Raw genomic sequence first — 25,527 nt, 5'->3', positions numbered from 1 at the left:
CTCTTTTGGGAAGAACTTTGCTCTTCCTCCATTAGAGTGGCATTGTGCAGCTCCAATTTTCCAGACTGCTGTCAGGCGGGCAGCCCGAGGCACCTGGACAGATGCCAGCTGCCCGCTGTCTGCCCCGATTATAATGACCCTGTCCCTGTGGAGCCGGACCCTTGGAATTTCAGCCCCTTTGCCTTTACTAAGCCATGCGAGCCAGAAGGTCTTAGGGCTTAAGCACCTGGTCTGTGCTGAATTAGATCAGTTAGCTAATCTTGCTGGCCACAGTGCCCCCTGGCTATGGTGAAGAATAATCAGTTGTACTGCTACTGCTGATTGCTATCCAGTGACCCTCCTGAAAAATGCAATTTTTGAACCTACAGTGAGAACTGGAAGAGGCTTAGCTATGATCCATGGTCAAATAGCCTGCCGACACTCACTGTAAAGGGATATACAAGGCGTGTATGAAAATTGGCAAAACAATTAAAACTTTGCCCAGCAGTACAGGAACTTCCACATTTCATGGAATATTTGGCTATCTCTGGCTGTATTTATCCTCATAGCTTTTCATTCATTCATTCCTAACTAGATATTTATCCAGCTTTTTTTGTTCAGTTATCCTATACCAACAAATTACCATTGGAATCTAATACACTGAAAAAGTAGATGTGCTCGGTAGGACTAGATTGCGTCTGGAATGAAGGGGGGGAGGGTGGCTGTTTTAATGAGAGCACCACCCTTATTCTGAGACTGTACTCACCAATGCAACATTAGGAACTGCAAACTCAGTTCCCATTCGCCTCCCTCCCTCCCGCTCTTCCTTACTCTAATGCTGGAAAGACCCAAATAACAACATTCAGAAGGGAAATGTATTGGAAGATATTAAAGACAGATTCCAGTGAGATCATCTAATGTTTAGTTAATACTATAATTAAGTAACAGGATGTGAGATCCTACATTTATCTTGGATCCATTCAGTAATTTTATGGTGAATATATGTGCAACACACATCCAGCATGAATTATTTATGCTTTGCCAGTTAGTTCCTTCAAACAAGAGCTGGGTCAATATCTAAGTACATAGGGACAGGAGTAGACCGTTCAGCCCCTCAAGCGAGTTCCGCCATTCAATTAGATCATGGCTGATCTGCATCTTAACTCCAGCTACCCGCCTTGGTTTGGTAACCCTTAATACCTTTGCCTCATAAAAATCAATCAATCTCAGTTTTTAAATTTTCAATTGACACCTAGCCTCAACAGATGTTTTTTTTTTGGGGGGGGGGTGGGGAGTTGGGTGGAACAAGAGTTCTAGATTTCCACTACCCTTTGTGCGAATAAGTGCATTCTGGCATCATCCCTGAATGACCTAGCTCTAATTTTAAGGTTATGCCCCCTTGTTCTGGATTCCCCCACCAGAGCAAATCGTTTCTCTCTATCTACCCTAGCGGTGATGGTACTCCATGATCGAGAACATTCTACAAACAAAAACCTTAACATGTCTTCATAGTATTGTAACAGGACTGAGGTTTGGGAAATTATAACATTAATTAATGAGTAGAACTAGGAATCAAAATGCAACACAATTGTCATAAAGTTTTATTTTCTGTTTCAGTAAGGATGGTTCCTTCACATTATGCACAGAAAAGGATCTATTTCTATAATGTACTCTGTCTACAACATCTATAAATTAAAGTCATGACATGGAGTGGCATGGTATATCATATCATATCTGGTGTCTTCTACTCTGCATGGAATTCCTTTTCCTCACTTCTTCAAATCCTCTTCTGTGAAGTTGTTAGTTTTTCCTCCTTTGTGTGCATGCTTGCCACAGATTCATGCCCATATTCAGTACTATACCAGAGGCAGAGTGCAATACTTGCACGTTTATCTTTTAAACTACTAATTAACCATTATGTTTACTTATCAGTCTAATGCTCGTGCGTAATGTCCCCATTTCCATCGGTAAATGCTATGGCTTTAACCCAATAACAACTTCTAGCTCAACAGGGAGAATATCTCACCAGTACAACACCAAGTATGAGAACAACTACATCATTGTCCAATTCTACCCAACTGAATCCAGCAATGACTCTTGTTAGCCTGAATACTTCTTACATAGTCAATTCTTGTTGAGTGAATGATTGGCTTTCTACAATGTTTATCAGGAGTTCACAGCAAAACATTAACAAACATTTCCCACTGCACAATTTCCCCCATGGAAAACAGGCATTAATCAAATAAGTGACCAGTTAACATGATCTGGTTACATGAATATAATGATTGTACATAAAAATGGTTTTTGAATTTTTAATTTCTAGTCTTTTCTTAGGCACACTTTTAAGCACAGTTGGCTGCACTCGTTTCACTGGGATTTCATTTAGTTTTTCTTAAAGTTCAATAGCTATAAATAAAAATTATTTGCCATTTGAATTGATGGCGAAAACCAAGTAGAAGAATTTGAATATGGAAAAGAATCATCCCTTTTCTTCATGGAGTCCAGTGCCCAAATGATGCAGTTTAAATTGCAAGTCAAACTTCCCTAGTGTATACTCGACTATTAAAATTGTATTCACCATGAAAATTCAACACTTGAAACTACAACACTGCATAGCATATTTTGCTTTATTTAAATAGAATAAAGATTAGCCTTGTAAAAGAAAAGTTTGTGCAATGAATTTAAGGACATTGTTCGACCCCTTCAGTGCTGATCTCTCCCAGGGACTTCTTGGAAGATGAAGTAAAAGTTTTGGTGCGTCTATTGACACTTAGTGCAGTCTCTGATGGAGACACGTTCTAGCTAAGGCATGTGGCGGGCAGCAGTAGTGGGCTCATGCTGGTGGTTTCCCCATATCAGTCTCACATCATTAGTGGCAGGCAGGAAACAGAGGCTAGCTGTGTCCCCACAGGTCTGCCCTCATGCCATCCTCATGTAGTCTTGTTGCACTAGACAGGTAAAGTAAGTAAAAAGCATTAAATAGTTCTCATTCGCTCAGTCTATCTGGGTAACACTGCCCACAGATAGTAACGCTGTGGTGTCCTCCAAAACTTAGGAGTGCTACTGGGCCTTTGCGGACACGTGTGTGTCATATTATGCATCATATACATGTGCCTGTGAATGCTCTGTAAAGATGGACCCAGCAGTCTTTTTCACCCAGCCATGCACACAATGGGCTTGAATTTCCAAGCCCCGTGGAGGCAGGTTTGGAGGTGGGAGTGGTGTGAAAATTGCAGAATCGGGGGGCAGGAACCCATCCCGCCCCCAACCCACCTCTGTGCCAATGTCCCAGGAGGCGGGTATCCGACCTGTGCTGGGAGCCACCTCCCCGAGGCGGGAAGGGGATTAGTGCCAATTAACTGCCTGTTAACAGGTAGTTAACAGGCAGTTTTTTGTCTAATCTCTATTTTTAGCCCTGAAGTGTGGGCTTCCCGACGGCTCCGAACCACGCCAAGTTAGCAAGGCGGACCGTCGGTCTGAAGGAGTTGGAGGGGTCGAGATGTCCGTTGTGCAGGTGAGTGATGGGTGCATGTGTGCAGAGGTAAGTGTGTGAGGTAAGTGTAAAGTGTTTTAATAAGTTTTACTTACCTTTACTTTCTCCTGCAGGCTTCCTTCCTTCAGTTCTCGGGAGTCCCTTAGTTCACCGGCACAGAAGGCAGAATGGCCGCTGAACTGTCAAAAGCTGCAGCCTCTGCTTTCTGGTCTGGAGAGATCTCTAACTGAGTCTGAGTAGAAGGACTCAAGTTAGAAGACAGATTGTCAGTGTTTGACAGCTTCACAGAGCTGTCAAACACTGATTATTCATCTGTCAAAAGCTCTTGACAGATGAAATGTGAATCACTGACGTCACCAGTAACCAGGTGTCCCTTAATTGGCCTGCTGGGCTTAACAAGGTCAATCAAGGGAAAATAGCGTGGGTTGGCCACAAGTCAATGGAGGCGGGACTACAACCCAAAAAGTGGGAGTCCCGCCTCCATCACGTCCCCGTTGATAAATTCGAGCCCAATCAGTCTGCTTACCAGCGCAAAGAAGAGTGAGGTTAGAGTTGTACTGGTAAGTAGACAGATGTGTCACGACTTCATAACATGAATTGTACTCTAGAGGTTCTGTGCTTGTGGTATTGCAGCTGTTACAGGGCTGCTCCAGTAGCCAGATACATCTTTGATGAGTCTCAGCAGAGTGTGAGTTGGCTGCTCTATATGAGCATTTCTGTGCTGAATTTACACAGCATATAAATGTCAGTATGACACAGGTATTTGTGGCTGGTTACAGAGCAGAACTGGCAAAGGCTTGAGAACAGGTCATACGCCCATGCTCCTTGCCAGGAAATGGTGGAGGGTGCAGGGGAATGTAGGAGAGCAGAGCGGAGTGAAAATGTAAGATAAATTGCAAAACAAAATTCAAACCCAAGGTATTTTGTTTGGGGGGGAAAAAAAGTGCTAAATTCCCCCCCAGAAATAAAACCAGAGCAGGATGTTGAATTATACCCCATGTATTTCACAAGGTTGCCTCTGTAAACCAGAGTGCTCCCAGAGGCAAACCTGCACAGTAAACTAAACAGCGTAGGTGCCATTGGAGGCAACAGGATTCCCTTTGGGAGAGGGCTCCTGGATGCCTCTGACTGCTTACTGTTATAGGCAGCCAATATAAACAGTGGCCAGCAGCAGCTGTTTGGTGGCATCCACCAGTTTCATTCTGGCTGCACGTGGCTTCACTTCCCGTTACTATTCAAGGCAAATGGAATGTTGGCCTTTATTATGAGGAGGTTGGAGTATAAAAGCAGGGAAGCCCTGCTACAACTGTACAGGGTATTGGTGAGACCACACCTTGAGTACTGCATACTGTTTTGGTCTCCTTATTTAAGGAAGGATATACTTACATTGGAGGCAGTTCAGAGAAGGTTCACTAGGTTGATTCCTGGGATGAAGGGGTTGTCTTATGAGGAAAGGTTGAGCAGGTTATTGAAACATATAAGATACTGAGGGGGCTCAACAAGGTAGATGCAGAGAGGATGTTTCCCCTCGTGGGGAAATCTAGAACTCGGGGGCATAGTTTCAGAATAAAGGGTCGCCCTTTTAGAACTGAGATGAGGAGAAATTTCTTCTCTCAGAGGGTCGTAAATCTGTGGAATTCTCTGCCCCAGAGAGCCGTGGATGCTGGGTCATTAAATACATTTAAGGTGGAGATAGACAGATTTTTACAAGATAAGGGAGTGAAGGGTTATGGGGAGTGGGCAGGGAAGTAGCTTTGAGCCCAAGATCAGCCATGATCTTATTGAATGGCGGAGCAGGCTTGAGGGGCCAAGTGGCCGATTCCTGCTCCTATTTCTTATGTTCTTATGTGTAGAGCTTTCCCCAACATTCAAGAAGGTTCAGGTCAGATTGGCAAAATTATGCATGCATGAGATTCGCGAGCAATTTTTAAAGCACACGTGCAACTTTGAAGGAACAAGTTTGAATATGAACAATGCTCCACCCTTTGCTGAATCTGCCCTGCAGTATAATGGGGCAGAGTCACCCGCAGGGGAATGAGGTTGAATTACAGAACCACTTCCGTCAGCCTACGCTTTCATCCCAAGGAGCCAGCCTACAAAAAGTTCTCGTCTGGAGGGTTAGAGAGGACATAAATGTTTCAAAGATGCATTTTGTTGAGTGGGATAAGTTGGCAGAAATGTCATTACTATCGACACCACAGTGTTTCGCCAGCAATCTAATGTCTTTGCGCTTTTCAGTACAGTAAAAGAAATGAGTTGTGCTGGAGTCCAGTTAGATCCAGCCAGACTATTTTCAGTACTTGGCACAGAGGTAGAAAGGGGTGTAAGGTATTTTAAAAAGGGAACAAAATATATTGTGCCACCTTATTTATGTTTTGTTTTAAACTACTTTGGCAGTTCCAGATAAGCGTAAGTTAACAGTTTCATATTTCTGAAAGACTTGCTTTTCTGACTCAGACATGTTATTTTTTTTAAGGGTTCTGTGAAGATGGAAACTATATGAAAAAAGTAAGGGGATCACCAATCTCTCAGTTCCGCAATAATATCACATCAGTACCCAAACTCCTTAAATAGTCTCCCCTTGTTAAAAATAACTTCACACCAGCAAAGAAGGGGTTAATTGCCTTTCTAATCGCACTAAAATCGAAGAACAATAAACATTTTATATCAGAAGCCAATTGAACAAGGAATAAATTAGAAGTGTTTAATATTCTTTGACACAATAACCTATTTAAACGCTATTAGTTTCACCTATACTAACATAAAAAGCTATAGTGTTAAGACCTATGCACGGCTAAACTGAGCTGCACCATTAAGGAAACAACAACCTTATTAAATATACAGTAGTGCAAGTTGCACGACAAGGAATTACAGTTTGGCACCTTGAAATACACATGAAACAAAGCAACAGAACCGTTTGAAGCTAGTGTGTGGCTTCCTAAAAATTCAAATTAAAAATTAAAAAGTGTATGCAATCTGAGTATATGCCTTTAAATCAATCACACAACATGAAATATCATTTTAATACCTCAGTTCAACGATTAATGCTTTTCTTCCTGAAGTGTGAAAAATATTAAAATGTTCTACTAGAATATCAAAGTATATGATTTTTTTCATATATATATATATATATATGTAGAAAGAATTTTTCAAAGCACAAAATGACTCTGGTGAACCACTAACATCTACATGGTCATGGAATGTAGCTTGGTTGGACATTGCTTTAATATAAAGGCAGTGATTTCTTGTAAAATTTTGGTCCGCTCTTGATTCATTGTACTGGAACCATTGTAAACATACCAATCTTTGAAAAAAATGTGTGATCTTGTTTCCGTCGCATATCCATAAAAACTACCACTCCTTAAAAATACGAAACAACTGTATACTTGCTTTCTTCTCCTAGACTCTTTCTTCCTCTTTCCACCCCCCCCCCCACAAAGCCCTGCCCTCTAACATGGTACACTAGGTTAATTTACCTCAGTCTGCCATAACTGGCATGGGTAAGTTTACAGGGGAAAACTATTAGTCACGGGCAGACACTGGAAGAACATGTCCCAAAAGACAACGCAGTATGGTACGGCCTTATTTCATGTTCTCATCGCTTTGCATTCTATTGCTGACCCAACAGAATGCAAACATTCAGCCTTCCTTCAATCTGGGTTAGTCACTTAGTGAGAAACAGTCAGCAAACAACAAAGACAACTTAGCATAACTTGGTCACGAGCAGCCCAGGCGAAGACAGGCCTTCTGGTGGGACGTTGCCTACTGCTGATGGACATTTTCGTGTCGTATAATTTTGTACGTAATCCAGTAAAAGATGTTAAAAATGAGGAACGCTAGAGGGAAGGCAGCGCGGGATATCATGTCAATCCTTTTTGCTCTGTCGACGAATTTCTTTCTGATAGCCTCTGCGTCCTTGGGGAACGGTGGCAGAGGGTTTGGAGTGACTGTTTTGACAGCTGTGCCATCCTTGACTTGAAGGCAATGACCCATCCCATATCCACTGAAGTTAAAACGACTCTCCCGAACCAATTCTTCATCCTGTGAGAGAAGAGGGACAATAAAACAGGACAGCCAAGAATACAGCAGAAGCAAGTCTGACAAGATGATGACCTGATTTAGATATATTCTATAATTTGTGCCCTGAGGAAGTTATCTAGGCAAATTATCTAATTGTATTTTTCTCTTTTATTGCTGAGAGTATTTAATCTCATGCTTGAAGTTACTTTGAGAAACTGAAGCTTTATGTTACATCCTAGGATCAAATTTTTTAGATCTTAAAGCTATTTCCCTCTGTTAAGGATCTGTCTTCTTACTGGAGATTGGGGTGTGAGTAATTGTGTTAACAGCTTAGAACACTGCAATCTGTTACCAGTACTGCAGACAGCATCCGACATGGTGGCAAACGGTAGTCTCCCATAATCTTTTCAATAAGATTCTGAACAGACTGAACATTTTGCTCAGATGCTCTGATGGATAATTGGATAAACGCACCGCTTGGTTTGCTACTGAGCCGCACAGAACAAGTTGGGCCCAGGTTCAACACCAGGCCTACGCTGCTTTAGCTGATCTTAGCTGGTGCGTCATGACAAGTGGTACAATTGGCCTCGATGCTACTGTGGGATAGAGGGCTATAGAAGTTGCGGAATTCTATATACAGTTTACAAAGGCACAATACCGTGGATGCTGGAAATCTGCACTATAAACAGAAAACCCAATGTTGAGTCTGGAAGGTTGTAAAGTGCCTAATCACATCGATGAGGTGCTGTTCCTCGAGCTTCCATTGGAACTGTGTAGGAAGTTGAGGACAGAGAGGTCAAAGTGGGAGTGGAACAGAGAATTAAAATGGCAGGCGACCGGAAGTTCGGGGTCACGCTTGCGGATTGAACGGAGGTGTTCAGCAAAGTGATCACCCAATCTGCGTTTGGTCTCCCCAGTGTAGAGGAGGCTGCATCGTGAGCAGCGAGTACAGTATACTAGATTGAAAGAAGTACAAGTAAATCGCTGTTTCACCTGGAAGGGGTGTTTGGGGCAAATCAAAGAAACAGCCAATTTGAATGAATTTATTTTGGGTGAGATAGTGAAGGGTTGCACCCATGGAAGCTTACCAGAACATCAGTTAGTACTTTGGGAGAAAGAGAATTTATTTGAATTCACTGATTCAACACCTGAAATACCAGAATCCGAAGGATTGATTCAATCCCAGTCCACCATTTGAGCAAAGCAGTTTGGTTGTTTACATGAGGATTTCTGTTGGAAACAATCATTTCCTGATGATAACTTGAGAAATCAGTAAACTATCAGAATATATAAGAATTTCAGCAACTTTCATAACATTCGGTAATTAATTCATGATTCAGTTTAAATTGTACATTAACAAATATTGTTTGTTTCTCTTGCATGTCTACATTTATTCTATTTTGCCACAATGGTTTAACATACAAACTTAGCAATAAGAAATGGGATGGATAATTGGGTCCCCAAAAGTCACAGGGCTGGATTTTATCAATGGAGGCGTGTAGGAGGCGGGACTACAACTTTTGGGGTTGTAGTCTCGCCTCCATCGAGTTGTGGCCAACCCACTCGATTTTCACTTGATTGACTTTGTCGAGCCCACCCAGCGGGCTCAGCAGGCCAATTAAGGGCCACCCGGCAACAGGTGACGTCACAGATTGACATTTCATCTATCAAGAACTTTTGACAGATGAAATATCAGCGTTTGACAGCTGTTTGAAGCTGTCAAACACTGACAATCTGTACTCTAAGTTAATTCCTTCCTCTCAGGATGATTTAGAGATCTCTCCGGAACAGAAAGCTGAATGCTGCAATTTTTGACAGATCACGACCATTCAGCTTTCTGTGCCGGTGAGATGAGGGACTCCCGAGACCTGAAGGAAGGAAGGCTGTAAAGGTAAGTAAAACTTCTTTAAACACTTTACACACACCAAACACACTTACCTCTGCACTCATGCACCCATCACTCACCTGAACACCGGACATCTCGAACCCTCCAAGCCCTTCAGCCCGACGGTCCGCCTCACTAACTTGGCGTGGTTTGGAGCCGTCGGGAATCCCACACTTCAGGAATAAAAATAGGGATTAGGCTAAAAACTGCCTGTTAACTACCTGTTAACAGGCAGTTACTTGGCACTAATCCCCTTCCCGCCTCGGGGAGGCGGGTCCCAATGCAGGTCAGGTACCCGCCTCCTGTGAAACGGGCATGGAGGCGGGTTGGGGACGGGATGGGTTCGTGCCCCCCAATTTCGTGATTTTAACCCCCCACACGCCTCCAATCCTGCCTCAACGGCCCGATGAAATTTGAGCCCACAGACTCTTAGGCTAATTGTGAATGAATGTCAAGACACTGGGCTCGATTTTGCCAGGCCCGAGGAGGCAGGTTTGGAGGCGTGTGAGGTGTTAAAATCGCAAAAAAATGGCGGGCGGCTCAGATCCCGCCTCCAGCCCACCTCTGAGCAATTTTCCCAAAAGCGGCTTTTCAGACCCGGTCTCGATCCCACCTCCAAGAGGCGGGATAGGCCCTTATGGCCCTTAACAAGCACTTAATTGCCTCGATAATGCAATTTTGAGAGGCCTTTCTAACTTTAACACATTTCCCCTATGCTGGACATCCCCTCTGGATCACGCCAGTTAATCCTGGCGGCCTCACAAGTGGATGACTTACTAACAGCTGCAGCTCCACCATTAAAAAGGACTTTTCAACACTGATTATTTGCAGGTGGCAGAACTTTGTTTTCTCAGGTCTGGGAGAACTTTTAGCAGGCCTACTCATTGTGGAAGTTTTGAGGCTGAGATCCATCTGCAGTGTGACCTCCTGGGAAACCCCTCTCCCCACCTTGACTGAGCGCTTCCTCAACTGAGGTATATACCAGAAGCATGGGAACCATTTATTTCCTTACCTCCTGGACATCAGATTCGGACGAAGACCAGCCGTGGCAGCAGCAACGCCCGGAACAACAGCAGCACCAACTGCAGGAGCTCCAAGCTGCTGCTCACCCACCTGATGCTGCACAGGGCAGAAGGCGCCAGCGCATGGAAGCACGTCGCCGCAGGAGATACCCCCAGAACAGGGTCTACAGACAGAGGATCAGCTACCTCAACATAACTGAGCAGCAGTGCCAAAGGCGGCTCCGACTTTCGCAAGAGGTAGCGGGTGACATCTGCGCAATGCTGCAGCAAGACCTGGAGCCCAGAGGAGTGGGTAGACACACCTTACCAGTGGCCGTCAAAGTCACTAACGCACTCATCTTTTTTGCTTCAGGCTCATTCCAGGGATCATCAGCAGACATCAGCGGCATCTCCCAGGCGGCTGCATACACTTGCATCATGTAGGTAACCGATGCCCTCTTTGCCATCGCGCACAATTACATCAACTTCTCCAAGGATCAAGCAAGTGTAACCGCACGTACGGTTGGATTTGCTAATCTGGCAGGCTTTCCAAGGGTGCAGGGCATCGTTGACTGCACACATGTGGCACTTAAGGCACCCCATCACAATCCAGGTATTTTTGGCAACTGCAAGGGCTTCCACTCCTTCAACGTGCAGCTGGTGTGTTAGCACAAGAAGGAAATTTTGCATGTTTGCGCCAAGTACCCTGGAAGTTGCCATGACTCCTTCATCCTGCGCCAGTCTTCTGTGCCTCCGCTCTTCAGTCCGCCAGACCAATTTTCCGGATGGCTACTTGGAGACAAGGGCTATCCCCTGAAGACGTGGCTAATGATGCCGTCGAGAAGGCCATCCAATGAAGCTGAGGAGCACTACAACTCCAGCCACATTTCCACCAGATCCATAATTGAGCAAACCATCGGCTTGCTGAAGATGCCATTCAGATGCCTTGACAGATCAAGTGGAGCCCTGCAGTACTCAGCAGCCAGGGTCTCCAGAATCATTGTGGTCTGCTGTGCACTTTACAACATGGCACAGCATTGTGGCTTGCAGATGCCTGAAGTAGAAGTGACTCATCGCATAGCCTCTTCAGATGAGGAGGAAGAGGAGGAGGAGGAGGAGAGCGATAACGAACAGCTTGTGGAGGCGCATTAACCAGCGACAGCAGCACGCAAGCAAATTGCTGCCCGGGATGCAAGGGACGCACTCATCTTGGCCAGATCTGCTTAGCCTGCCCAATCAAACACTTTTGCCTCGCACCTTCTTACCAGAGCATCAACTATCACTCTGACCACCATACTGACAATTGCAAGTCGCCCTAAACCCTCAATGTGGAAGTCCCATTTGCAAAATGACACAGCCCACAACTTCAACAGTTTGCCATCAAGTTTTTTTATCGCACAAAGTCACGGATGGCTTTTCAAAAATAAACACAACAGAACACCCAAGTGACTACCCTTGTGACTACTTGTGCTTTATCTCCCTCTTGTGCGTGCTCCTATGTGGTGCTTCCCCTGTGGCTTCAGCAGATGTGGAGGCCCCTTGCTCACTTTCTTGCTGCTCCTGCCTCGACACCTTTGGCGGCCATCCTCTGGGGTTGCGAGCCTGCGGCTGTGCAGGGGCTGAGATGCCAATCTCAGTTGGATGAGGACTCTGGTGGGGCTCTGACCGAGGGCTCTGCAGTGGCATGGTGGTGTGAGTGCTTGGAGAGGAGCCCCCACTTCCTTGTTCTCTGCCACCAACATCCCTCTCATGGGTCAGCCCCACTTCAGAGCTAGCAAGTGGCTTGACAGCACCTTGATGCACTTCAGGGGGGCCATGAGGACCTGTTTCTGCACTGGAAATCCTACTCCAGAGGACTTCCATGAAGGTCTGGTTTCTCTGCTCAATAGCTGACCATCACTCCTCAAGAGATGTCAGTCTATTCTGAACAATGACCATGTTTTCAGTACCCTGGCGGCTAAGCTCCTCCATGGCTGTGGCCATCCTCTCCTCTACCGTGGCCATCCTCTCCTCTACAGTAGCCAGCCTTGCCACTGAGGTAGCCATCCTTTCCGTGGTGATGCATTCATGCGCCAATGCCTCATCAAAGACTCTGTCTCATGTTCGCGATGGACTCCTCCATTCGCTCCACACTCGCAGCGACCCTGGAGACAAAACCTGCCAGAGACTCCTGCACCTGTTCCTGGAGTTCCAGCACCGCTCTCCTTCTGGATGGACCCGGAGGCACAGGGTCGACATGCAGCTGAGCCGAGCTGGGAGAGTCCTGCGCCCTCTGACGAGGACTGTCCACTGCTATCCCTGTCTCCACCATCTGCTGATGCTCACTTGTGAGCTGTGATACACCAGGTGATAACACTACTCTATCTCCCGAAGGTCCCACTGAGGTGTGAGTGTCTGCGCTGGTGCTGGGTGCGCTTAATTCTGCTGACGCTGCGCCCTCAGAGGTTGCAGCTTCCTCTGAGGAGTCTGGGGGCTCAGGCTGTTCCTCCTGGACAGTGGGGAGGGGGGCTGTCGATGGTCCTGTGGGGGAGTAAAGGAAAGAGTTAGACATGTGAAATAAACATTGCATGCACATTGAATTGTGCAGATGATCATAAGTCAATCTGTTAGAACATTAGCATCAATATCAGTCACTCATGCAATGTCAATGGGAAAGATGAAAAACCATTCAGTCACCAGCTTGCTCTCATGCGTCCGTCTGTCCGTTCCCCACTTGCACATCCTACTTGACTCCCACGATCTCCAGGGCCGCCTCCTCTGCAGTGGTGAGCTGGGCTATTGAGAGTGGGCCTCCTCCTATCCTTGCCCTCTCCCTCTTATTGTGGGCTCTTTTCCTGCAATGAGGGACACAAGTGGAGTTTGAGTGAGAATGAAGGAGTGGGTGTAGAGACTCCATAGCATAGATGATTAGAAGGACACAAACATGGAGTGAGGTGCCAATACCAAGGGCCCTCCCTGTGTGTTGTAAGTTGTTGTCATTGCATCACAGTGATAGGGAGTGTGAGGGCTGCATAGTCAAATAGTTAAGTGAATGTGAACATAGAGAGAGAGAGGGAGGGTGCAGGGATGTCATGGTCAAGTGGGATGTGGAGGAGGAGGTTGACAAAGCAGAGTGCTGGTGATGAGAGGTGATGGGGATCAGATTGAGGGTCATGGGGATGGAATACTCACTTTTCCTGTGTGGAGAAGGTCATGAAACCTCTTTCTACACTGCAGCCAGGTTCTGCTGCACATTGATATGGCATTCACCTCCTGTGCCACTTGCAGCCACACAGCTTTGGTCTGCTGGGGAGGCTTTTTCCTCCCTGAAGAAGGAAACAGCACTTCCATATTTGCTCTTGCTCCCTCCACCAGAGCTTGGAGGGAGTTCTAATCGAATCGAGGTGCACACTTTGGTCTGCTGCTTGACATGGTTGGAGCACGAATCCCTCAGAAGTATAATGCAAAAGTTCTAAGGCAGAACATGAACCAAGGCTGCTTGCAGGCCTTAAATGCAGCTGCATAGATGACGTCATCAGAGCTGAGTTTCAGCACCAAAATACCCATTGGGCCAGGGGTTCCCACACGCTGGAAATCAAGGGCCCAATTAGGGGAAAATTGCTCAATTATCCCACCTCATATCGGAGGCGGGGTCGTGACCCGCCGACCACCTGACACGCCCCAGCCCACCCCCAATGACAAAATCCAGCCCTCTAACTCAGTTTAAGCAGGGACCAACAATCTTGAGATTGTTTGAGGTTCCAGTTATGAAATAAATGTAAAATAAATTGAATTCAAACCAATTAAAAATAATAAATATTATTTACATTAAAATAAATCAAAATTTCAAACACCAAGAAACCTCTACAACAACAACAACACCTTGTATTTATATAGCGCCTTTAACATAGTAAAACGTCCCTTGGCACTTCACAGGAGTATTTTAAGACAAAAAAAATTGACACTGAGCCACATAAGGACAAATTAGGGCAGGTGACCGAAAGCTTGGTCAAAGAGGTAGGTTTTAAGGAGCGTCTTAAAGGAGGACAGAGAGGTAAGCGAGGCGGAGAGGTTTAGGCAGGGAATTCCAGAGCATAGTGCCTAGACAACAGAAGGCACGGCCACCAAAGGTTGAGCGATTATAGTCAGGGATGCTCAAGAGGGCAGAATAAGAGGAGCACAGATATCTCAGGAGGTTGTGGGGCTGAAGGAGATTACAGAGATAGGAAGGGGCGAGGCCATGGAGGGATTTGAAAACAAGGATGAGAATTTTGAAATCGAGGCGCTGCTTAACCGGGAGCCAATGTAGGTCAGCGAGCACAGGGGAGATGGGCGAACGGGACTTGGTGCGAGTTAGGACATGGCAGCTGAGTTTTGGATGACCTCAAGTTTATGTAGGGTGGAATGTGGGAGGCCAGCCAGGAGTGCGTTGGAATAGTCAAGTCTAGAGGTAACAAAGGCATTGTGAAAGTTATTACATTTAGGGCTGAACATATTTATGACCAGTAACTCAGTTTGTGTTTTCCCCATGATATCAATACTGCATTGAAATAACTGCCCAAGGATATTACCTTTGGGCAATTACTACTAGTCCCCTTTAACATTTCACCCTTGCATCATCTGCACAGCAGGGTATTCCAATTAACAGTCATATCCAAATAAGGCTAGCACCAGTAAGCTTCTATTGGTTGACATCCTACACACTAGGCAACTATTCAAATCTTATAATGATCCAGTAATTGTTTTTTCCCAGAGAGGAGATACTTGGTATACACAATAGACTTGTAAATTGGTTTGTTCGCCAATAAGGAACTCATAAAATCCTTACAATGCACTGAAGGTGGGAAATGTACTGTAAACGATCTGCTGAGAATTATAAAATAGCTTCCAATTTGAATCCAGAGCTTAATAACAGCAGGTGTTGTAGTGGGAGAAATCCTTGCCATCTGGAGACTGCAATTCCAAACAAGTAATTTTGCTACCATTGATTTGCTCACGCTACTCAGAGTGTGTTAGAAGCAGTGGAGCAAATATAACAATGCCTTATAGATTCACACAGCTCAAGCCTGGAGCTGTTCAAGGCATTTGGGGGATATTGCTCTGGCTTTCAGGAAATATATATATCCTTTCCGCAGAAAAAAAATGTACTGGACAAGAAATGTTCAACCACCTTTTCAGCTGGCTCTGTTGGCAGTGATCTCCGGGTGCAGGAGATTGCGACAGATACAAGCACCACCTTCAGAAAGGGATGGCTCCCTAAAGCTGAGCTGAATTCCATATCTGGCACTGATCTCTGTACACTCAAATCCTGCTCAGTTTAGATCACTTCAGATTGGGAGCTGCTGGGCTTATTCCTTCAAATGGGCGAGCAAACAGGCAGAGGATCATGGAGCATTGTTGTCCGGCAGATAATTGGTCTCAAATCTGATTTATGCTGCTGGTCGCAGATTTCCCGTTGGCCATGACAAATGATGCTCTTGCACAGAACTCTGCCCACCTGCGTCTGAGTGCTGGTTACATTATAATAATAGCAATTGGACAACTGGCCCATTGGCTTTTTGCTTATATTATAAAACATGAAAATTGAGCTTCAGAAAGTTCCCTCGCCTTCCCGGTGGGTAGTTTTTTTAAGGTTGATTTCACATGGCTGCAGTTATTCTCCGGTGAATGTGAAGCTGAAGCAGAGTAATGTCGATAGAGAGACACTGGGCTGGATTTTCATTGAGGAGTCGGGTAGGAGGCGGGACTACAACTTTCGGGGTTGTAGTCCCGCCTCCATCGAGTTGTAGCCAACCCATGCGATTTTTACTTGATTGACCTTGTTGAGCCCACCCAGCGGGCTCAGCAGGCCAATTAAGGGCCACCCGGCAACAGGTGACGTCACAGATTGATATTTCATCTGTCAAGACCTTTTGACAGATGAAATATCAGCGTTTGACAGCTGTTTGAAGCTGTCAAACATTGACAATCTGTACTCTAAGTTAATTCCTTCCTCTCAGGATGATATAGAGATCTCTCCGGAACAGAAAGCTGAATGCTGCAATTTTTGACAGTTCGGGGCCATTCTGCTTTCTGTGTCGGTGAGATGAGGGACTCCCGAGACCTGAAGGAAGGAAGGCTGTAAAGGGAAGTAAAACTTCTTTAAACACTTTAAATACACCAAACACACTTACCTCTGCACTCATGCACCCATCACTCACCTGAACACCAGACATCTCGACGCCTCCAAGCCCTTCAGCCCGACGGCCCGCCTCGCTAACTTGGTGTGGTTTGGAGCCGTCGGGAATCCCGCACTTCAGGGCTAAAAATAGGGATTAGCCCAAAAACTGCCTGTTAACTACCTGTTAATAGGCAGTTAATTGGCACTAATCCTCTTCCCGCCTCGGGGAGGCGGGTCCCAGCGCGGGTCGGGTATCCGTCTCCTTTGAAACTGGCATGGAGGCGGGTTGGGCGTGGGATGGGTTCGTGCCCCTCAATTTCGGGATTTTAACCCCCCACACGCCTCCAATCCTGCCTCCACGGCCCAATGAAAATCCTGCCCACTATTTCTTCTGGTGGAGGAGTCAAGAACGAGGGGACATAATCTTAAAATTAGAGCTAGGCTATTTAGGAGTGAAATCAGGGTAGTGCACATCTGGAATTCTCTTCCCCAAAGGGCCTTAGATGCAGGGGTCAATTGCAGCTTTCAAGATTAAGATCGATAGATTTTTGTTAGGTAATAGTATCAAGGGATACGGAACAAAGTAACTGGGGTTGGGGTACAGATCAGCCATGATCTAACTGAATGGCGGAGCAGGCTCGAGGGGCTGAATGGCTCACTCCTGTTGTTATCTTCCTAGAGTGAAACTGCCTCCTGGAAGCAGCCTCACAACACTTGGCTAAATACAATGGCCCAGAAATTCGGTCAGGGGCTTCCCGCGGGTGCAAGCCCCCGATCTGCACTTACCTTGCGCGCTGGCCGTTGAGCTGTGGGCCCCCGTGGAATTCCGATCCGGGGCCTGGTCCAGCTGCCGGCGCGCAATGCTTGCGTATCCCAGGGGCGCATTAGTTCGATGGGCCATGGGAAGCCAATCGGAGCAGGGAATGCTCCATTCATAAGATTGACAGGAAGAGCTGTCAAAACTTATAAATACTACGGCCCCAAAACAGCACTAAATCTTCAAATAAATTTTTTTTAAATCACATTTTTTAAATAAACTATAAATTACATGAAATTGTGGCGGAGCCACTAAGGGACTCCGATCAATTGTGTATAATTCCTTTTAATAATAGGTTAGCTACAGCCTGAGTCTGTATCTTTGTTTTCACTGTTTACATGTACAGAGCGCGATCACTTTAAAAGCGCGGGTAAACGCGATGACGTCACGCCGTTCATCATGTGATCCCCCACCAGCGGGAAAAACGTGATGACGTCATGACGTCAGTCACGGGACCGCCCAAGCAGTCCTCGTGGAGCCTCCGAACTGACTAGACCTATATTCGATGTTCTCCTGTAATTATCCGTTAAACTCTGTTACTTTTCATTAAACCTCGTTTGTTTGATCGCCTGAGTGGACCTCAGTCTTTTGGATAGGAACTAGACATTCCTACATTGGTGACCCCGACTTTTGCGAACGGTTTTCGCAGAAGTTACTGAACATGGAATCGAACGCCATTGCTTTGAAGCTACCACAGTTCTGGGAGCAACAGCCAGCCGCGTGGTTCATCCAGGCTGAAGCCCAGTTCGCAATCAGGAACATCGTTGCGGATCAGACCCGTTACTATTACATGGTCTCCGCCCTCGACAGCACCACAGCCTCGCGGATCGTCAGCCTGCTTGGTAATCCACCAGAAGATCGTAAGTATGAAACGATAAAGGCGCGGTTGTTACAGGTCTTCGGGCTCACGAAGTCGTAGCGCACCCACCGGCTGCTCGCTATGCCCGGCCTTGGGGACTCCAAGCTGTCCGAGCTCATGAGCCAAATGCTCACGCTCCTGGGCTCCGAACCGGAATGCTTCCTCTTCAGGGAACTATTCCTCAGTCAGCTACCGGAGCAAGTTCAAGCTGCCCTAGCCAGGTCGGAAGTCACAGACTGCGCAGAGCTGGCTGTCGAAGTGGACAAGATCTTCGCGGTGACACAGCAGTACTGCGCTGCCACGAGGCGCCCATCCCCCACAGACGCTGCTCCAGCCCCTCAACCTGTGGGGTTGTGCTTCTACCACGCCTGTTTTGGTGCGAAAGCAAGATGCTGCCGCCCTCCCTGCAGCTTTTCGCTCAAAAAAAAAACCCAGCAGCAACCCTGTCGAAAGAGGACCGGTTATAACGAGCGCCCCGCGGCTGCGATGGCAATCGGTAATTCGGGAAAACTACTCTTCATCACCGACTCCCTATCTGGTCGACGTTTCCTCTGCGACACCGGGGCACAGTGTAGCATCCTACCCGCGTCAAATCTTGATCTACAAGCCGGGGGGCACGGCCCCTCCCTCGAGGCGGCTAATGGCGGGGCCATTAGGACCTTCGGAAGACGACGGGTCCAGGTGTGCTTCGGCGGCTAGCAGTTTTACTGGGATTTCATCACGGCCAAAGTCTCTCAAGCCATCCTCGAGGCGGATTTTTTGTGCGCCAGCAGCCTCCTGGTGGATGTAAGGCACCGCCGGTTGTTCAATGCGGCCACTTTTCACTCCATCCCGTGCCACCGCGGTAGCGCCGTGTCGCGCACTGTCTCCTGTGCGTTCCCACCTCCGGATGACTTCACTCGCCTCCTCGGAGATTTCCCAGACCTGACCAGACCCACTTTCTCTTCCACGGCCATGAAACATGGTGTCAAACATCACATCACCATTACTGGCTCCCCGGTCTACGCACGGGCCCGACGCCTCGAACCTGGCAAGCTCGCAGCTGCGAAATCGGAGTTCGACACGATGGAGCAGCTAGGGATTATTCGCCGGTCGAATAGTCCCTGGTCTTCGCCTCTCCACATTGTTCCGAAACCTGGCGGCGGATGGCGGCCTTGCGGCGACTACCGACGCCTTAACGACGCCACTACTCCTGATCGGTACCCGATCCCTCACATTCAGGATTTCTCTGCCAATTTGGAGGGAAATACCATATTTTCAAAAGTCAACCTTTACGTGGCTACCACCAGGTCCCCGTACACCCGCAAGACGTCCCGAAAACTACAGTCATCACCCCATTCGGCCTGTTTGAATTTCTGCGGATGCCGTTTGGATTGAAGAACGCTGCACAGGCTTTCCAGCGCTTGATGGACTCCGTGCTTCGGGACCTCAAGTTTCTATTCGTCTACCTTGACGACATCCTCATCACCAGCCCTAATAAAGAGGAGCACATCTGCCATTTGCGCACCCTCTTTAGCCGCCTCAGTCAACACGGCTTGATCATCAACCTGGCCAAGTGCCAGTTCGGCCTGCAGCAGATTGATTTCTTAGGCCATCGCATCACATCGGATGGTGCAATTCCCCTGTAAACGAAGGTGGAGGCTGTTACTTCATTCCCACGCCTGCAGACCATCAAGGCCCTGCAAGAGTTCCTCGGGATGGTAAATTTTTATCACCAGTTTGTCCCTAATGCAGCTCTGCTCATGCAGCCCCTGTGCGAGGCCCTCAAGGGCAAGTCCGGCAAGGATCCGATTAGCTGGACGGTCGACATGGACCGGGCGTTCATCGATACAAAAAGCGCCTTAGCCAACGCAACCATGCTGGCGCACACGCTGCCAGGTGCCACCATCGCCCTTACCACCAACGCATCAGACTATGTCATCGGCGCAGTACAGGAACAGTGGGTGCATGGGACGTGGCAACCGCTGGCGTTTTTCAGCCGTCAACTACGGCGAAATGAACAGAAGTACAGCACGTTTGACCGGGAGTTGCTGGCCCTTTTTCTGGCCATCCGCCATTTCTGGTTCTTGCTAGAGGGACGTCCGTTCACGCCTTTTGTGGACCATAAGCCACTAACGTTTGCTATGGCCAAGACCGCCGAACCGTGGTCAGCTCAGCAACAACGTCAGTTGACGTTTATCTCAGAATTCACCACTGACATTCAGCATGTGTCCGGTAAAGACAACCTGGTGGCGGATTGCCTCTCCCATGTGACCATTCATGCAGTCCAGCTCGGCATCGACTATGCCCTCATGGCTGCGGATCAAGCCTCGGATCCGGAAGTCCAATCTTACAGAACCAACCCCTCTAGCCTCCAAGCGGCCGACATCAAATTCCATGCCGCAGGCACTATGCTACTCTGCGACGTCTCCGTAGAAGATCCTCGCCCTATCGTGCCGGTCGCCTGGCGCCGAAAAGTTTTTGACGCCATACACGGGTTGTCGCACCCTGGCATGAAGGCCTCGCAACGGCTGATGTCGTCCAAATTCGTGTGGCGGGGCATGCACATGGATGTTCGCGACTGGGCCAACACCTGCGTGGTCTGCCAAAAGGCCAAGGTGCAGCATCACGTCAAGGCTCCATTGGCCACTTTCGCTGTTCCGGAACGTAGGTTTGATCATGTGCATGTGGACCTGGTGGGGCCACTTCCGCCTTCGCATGGGTTTACTCATCTTCTTACAATGGTGGACCGCACCACTCGATAGTCGGAGGCGGTTCCTTTGTCATCCACCACTTCCGCTGACGTCGCCAGGGCATTCATCTCCTCTTGGGTCGCCCGTTTCGGGGTACCGGCAGACATCTCGTCTGATCGTGGGCCGCAGTTTTCTTCTGAGCTCTGGAACGCTGTGGCTCAGGGGCTCGGCGTCAAGCTACATCGCACCACTGCCTACCATCCACAGGCGAACGGCCTGTGCGAACGATTCCACAGGTCGCTCAAAGCTGCACTGCGAGCCAGCCTTCAAGGCACGGGCTGGGTGGACAGGCTTCCATGGGTCCTTTTGGGTCTTCGTACGGCGCCTAAAGAAGATCTTCAATCGTCCTCGGCGGAGCTCGTATATGGCCAGCCGCTACGCGTACCAGGGGATTTCCTTCCGACTCCAACAGAGCCATGGTCAGCATCCCAGCAGCTCATCAGCCACCAGGAGGCGGCCAGAAGTTTTGCTCCAGTGCCTACGTCACATCTTGGCTTGCAGAGCTCCCACGTCCCAGCTGAGCTGAAGAACACCGACTATGTGTTTATCCGCCACGACGCTCATCGGGATCCGCTCAAACCCCCTTACACTGGTCCTTTCCGCGTGATAGAGCTGGGAGACAAAACTTTTTCGGTCGATATCGGAGGTAAACCAGACCACATTTCGGTTGACCGGTTGAAGCCGGCTCACTTGGACCTTGACCGCCCAGTCGAGATCACACAACCGCCGAAACGTGGCCGACCGCCCACAGTCGCCGTGCCAGATCAAACGCAACCACCCGCCAGCTCGCTCGCCGTCCATCAGCTTCCACTTCAAGGCTACAGAAGTCGATCTGACAGGCTTGTCAGGCCTCCTCGCCGTTTTGCTTTTGCTATTAAAGATCATTCTGGGGGGGCGCATGTGGCAGAGCCACTAAGGGACTCCGATCAATTGTATATAATTCCCTTTAATAATAGGTTAGCTACAGCCTGAGTCTGTACCTTTGTTTTCACTGTTTACATGTACAGAGCGCGATCACTTTAATAGCGCGGGTAAACGCGATGACGTCACGCCGTTCATCACGTGATCCCCCACCGGCGGGAAAAATGTGATGACGTCATGACGTCAGCCACGGGACCGCCCAAGCTGTCCTCGTGGAGCCTCCGAACTGACTAGACCTATATTCGATGTTCTCCTGTAATTATCCGTTAAACTCTGTTAGTTTTCATTAAACCTCGTTTGTTTGATCGCCTGAGTGGACCTCAGTCTTTTGGATAGGAACTAGACATTCCTACAAAATAACTATTTTAAACAATAATTTAAATTTTTGACAAAAATAATTTTATTTTCTAACGGGGCTAAAAATAAACTTACCTTGCTTTAAAGTATGTAAAAATAATAAACCTATGGAAAAAATGTTTTAATTTTAATTAATTCACCACTTACCTTGTAAAAACCAAGCCTTACGCCTGCTTTTTAAATGTGTAAATTCTGGCGACTTACCCTCCCAGGAAAACCTGCAAAAAAAACCTAAGTTCGATGCGCACGTGCTGCCTCTCCCGCGCACACATTCGACCTCTGAACCCCTTCGTTCAGGGGATCGGAAGTGCCGGTTTCCCGCGCATGCGCAGTGCATGCAGGAAACCGGCACTTCCATTGGGCTTACGGGTGAGTACCCAGCGCGTACTCACCCGTGGAGACCCGAATTTCTGGGCCATTGTAAGTGACGTCACACCCGTAAAATAAAGGGGTTCACACGGGCTTTAAAATAATGCTTTGCGCATTCAACAACAACTTGCATTTATATAGTGCCTTTAAAGTAGCAAAACATCCCAAGGTGCTTTACAGGAGCGTTATCAGACAAAATATTACACTGAGCCACATAAGAGATATTAGGACAGCTTGATCAACAGAGGTAGGTTTTAAGGAGCGCCTTAAAATTCATGCCAAATGATCCCCCATCAGAAAACTTCCCCAGCTTGCCCCAAGGCAAAACCAAAACTGATGTTTGCTGAGGCAAACTGTATTATATAACAACAACTTGGATTTATACAGCACCTTTAATGTAGAAAAAACATCGCAAGGAGATTAATCAGACGCAGCATTGACACAGAGCCAAAGGAGGAGATATTCGGGGGTGCGGGTGGGGGTGAATGACAGGTTGGTCAAAGAGGTAGGTTTTAAGGAGAGTCTTAAAGGTGGAGAGAAAGGTTGAGAAATTTAGGAAAGGATTTCCGGTGTTTAGGGCCCAAACGGCTGAAGGCTTGGCTGCCGATGGTGGGGCGAAGGGAGTGGGCAGAGTTGGAGGAACGCAGGGTTCTTGAAGGGTTGTAATGGTGGAGGATTTTACAGAGATAGAGAGGGGTGAGGCCATGGAGGTATTTGAACACTGGGATGAACATGTTAAAGGTTTTGATGGACCAGGAGCCAATATAGGTCAGCGAGAACAAGAGTGTTGGGTGAGGGCGCTTGGTGCGGGTACATAGGATGTGAGCAACAGGGTTTTGGATGAGTTCATGTTTATGGAGGGCGGAAGTTGAGAGGCCGACCAGGAGAGCGTTGAAGTAATTGCATCTGTAGGCAGCAAAAGTGTGGATGAGAGTTTTACAGCAGATGGGGGGAAGCATATCATCTATGGCAATGTCATTAAAGGAGTGCCATCTTTACTGGACAAATGGGAAGGAATAATGCATCTTTTATTCTTGCTGCCTAGGGAGGCTTTTAGAATTACTTTTTGACATTGTTTTCAGGAATACATAAATCTTTGAAGTTACGATGATAAATGTTTAACCCTAAAACCAACCATTTCCCGTGTCAGGGGATACTGTATAAATAGAGTCACTATCTGGTAATATTAATCCATTAATATGTACCCGATCAAATGGATTAATCAATGAGGCAACCAATGTAAATAACACAATGTAAATGGATGGACTTCACAGGACTAGAAGCCAAGGGTGTTGGAGAATTGCTTCAAATGGTTTTGTAAGTGAAACACAAGTGCCTCCGTGTCAGAAGGTTTTGGGTTGAAGTCCCACTCCAGAGACTTGAGCCTATGATCTAAGCTGGTACTAAGGAAATGCTGCACCATCAGCGATGTCGTCTTTCAGATGAGACATTAAACTGAAGCCCCGTCTTCCCTCTCAGGTGGATGTAAAAGATCCGGCGACACAGTTCCAAGAAGAGCAGGGGAGTTCTCCTGGTGTCCTGGCCAACATTTATCTCTCAACCAACACCTAAAACTGATGAGCGGGTCATTTATCTCATTAGTACGATAGCAAAATACTGCAGATGTTGGAAATCCGAAATAACAACAGAAAATGCTGGAAAAACTCAGCAGGTCAGGCAACATCCGTGGAGAGAAATTTGAGTTGACGTTTCGGGTCGACCCGAAACATCAACTCAAATTTCTCTCCACGGATGTTGCCTGACCTGCTGAGTTTTTCCAGCATTTTCTGTTGTTTTTTCATTTATCTCATTGCTGTTTGTGGGACCTTACTGTGTGAAAATTAGCTGCCATGCTTCCTACATTACAATAGTGACTAAACTTCTAAAGTACTTCATTAGTCGAAAAGCACTTTGGGACGTCCTGAGCTGCCAAAGGCGTTATAGACATGCAACCTCTTTCCTTTTTCTTTACATGATTGGCTGTATCAATATAGCTACTCATACATGAGCACTGGGAAATTTTCAATTTCCAGTTTACCACTTATTGATTATAAGTAAGAGGAATAACTGAAGCATTCTAGCTTGTAGTCATAAAACGATATTGATTATAATCCCATAACCACTAACTAGGTGAGAGCCTGAAATTGATTTGCAGTTCCTCCATTCTCTGATTACAAGTGGTTAGCTTGGAGAGAGTCACATGGCTGCAATACAATCAATCACCATGAACCAGGAGAGATTTATTTTCACCAGACCGCCAATAACCCCCTCCGAGGCCCGATTTCTGCTCTTTAAGAACCTACCTTACCCTATCACGGAGGGAGGACCAGCAGGCAGAAAATAAAGTCATAAATCATGAGCAAGACGACTGCATAAATCAAGTTCCATTACTGCTACGTGGGATTCCAGGATTTTTCCCGACGTTTGGTGATTGCATTCCCTGCTCCTGTCAATTTATAATTGGATGTACGATGTGCATGGCTTACGATGATGGTATAAGTCAAAGTCCATTTTTATCGATATGAGATTTTCCAGGAATTCTGTCAGTGTTCTGGGGATCATTTCTGCCAATTTTACTTTTAAAATCACAAATCAGTGGCTTTGATTGCGAGTTAAAAAAAAAATGCTATTGTCTGATTGTTGCTGCCAGTTTTGTGGCATCTGCCCTGCAATGTAAATGAAGTCAATCCCATAGTTCTGTAAAGCTTGCCATATTACAGAATCATTTCTACTTCAAACGGTCCTGGAGCGTGAACACAGCACCAGAGTCCTGCTCTTGCGTGAGGTACTAAAATGAATCATCTGTCTCCCGAAGAGGCAGATCTCCAGCACAAACACATGCACATTAACTGAGTCACTGAAGCTATGAGTTACGCCAGCAACTGCTGCTGCTCCCGCCATTACTCTCGTCCTATTTTACATCGATTTACAACTTTACCCTTTAATTTAAGTAAG

General features: G+C 47.0%; 1 protein-coding gene across 3 annotated transcripts in view; it reads right to left on the bottom strand.

Moving 5' to 3' along the window:
- Positions 1–6,150: 6,150 nt before the first annotated feature.
- LOC147107352 (glycine receptor subunit alpha-2) overlaps positions 6,151–25,527 on the bottom strand; it is a 273,836-nt gene continuing 254,459 nt past the window's right edge. For all 3 annotated transcript variants that reach the window (XM_086006290.1, XM_086006291.1, XM_086006292.1), the window contains one exon: positions 6,151–7,513. In XM_086006290.1, coding sequence (XP_085862416.1) covers positions 7,235–7,513 — 279 coding nt within the window. In that variant the 3' untranslated portion in view covers positions 6,151–7,234. The remainder of the gene's footprint in view (positions 7,514–25,527) is intronic.

The sequence above is a fragment of the Somniosus microcephalus genome, chromosome 14, assembly GCF_052327205.1.
Source record: "Somniosus microcephalus isolate GS21.2 chromosome 14, FLI_Smic_1.0, whole genome shotgun sequence".
NCBI classification, from domain to species: Eukaryota; Metazoa; Chordata; class Chondrichthyes; order Squaliformes; family Somniosidae; genus Somniosus; species Somniosus microcephalus.
Note: the sequence above shows the minus strand (reverse complement) of the source record. Positions and strands in the feature narration are given on the sequence as shown.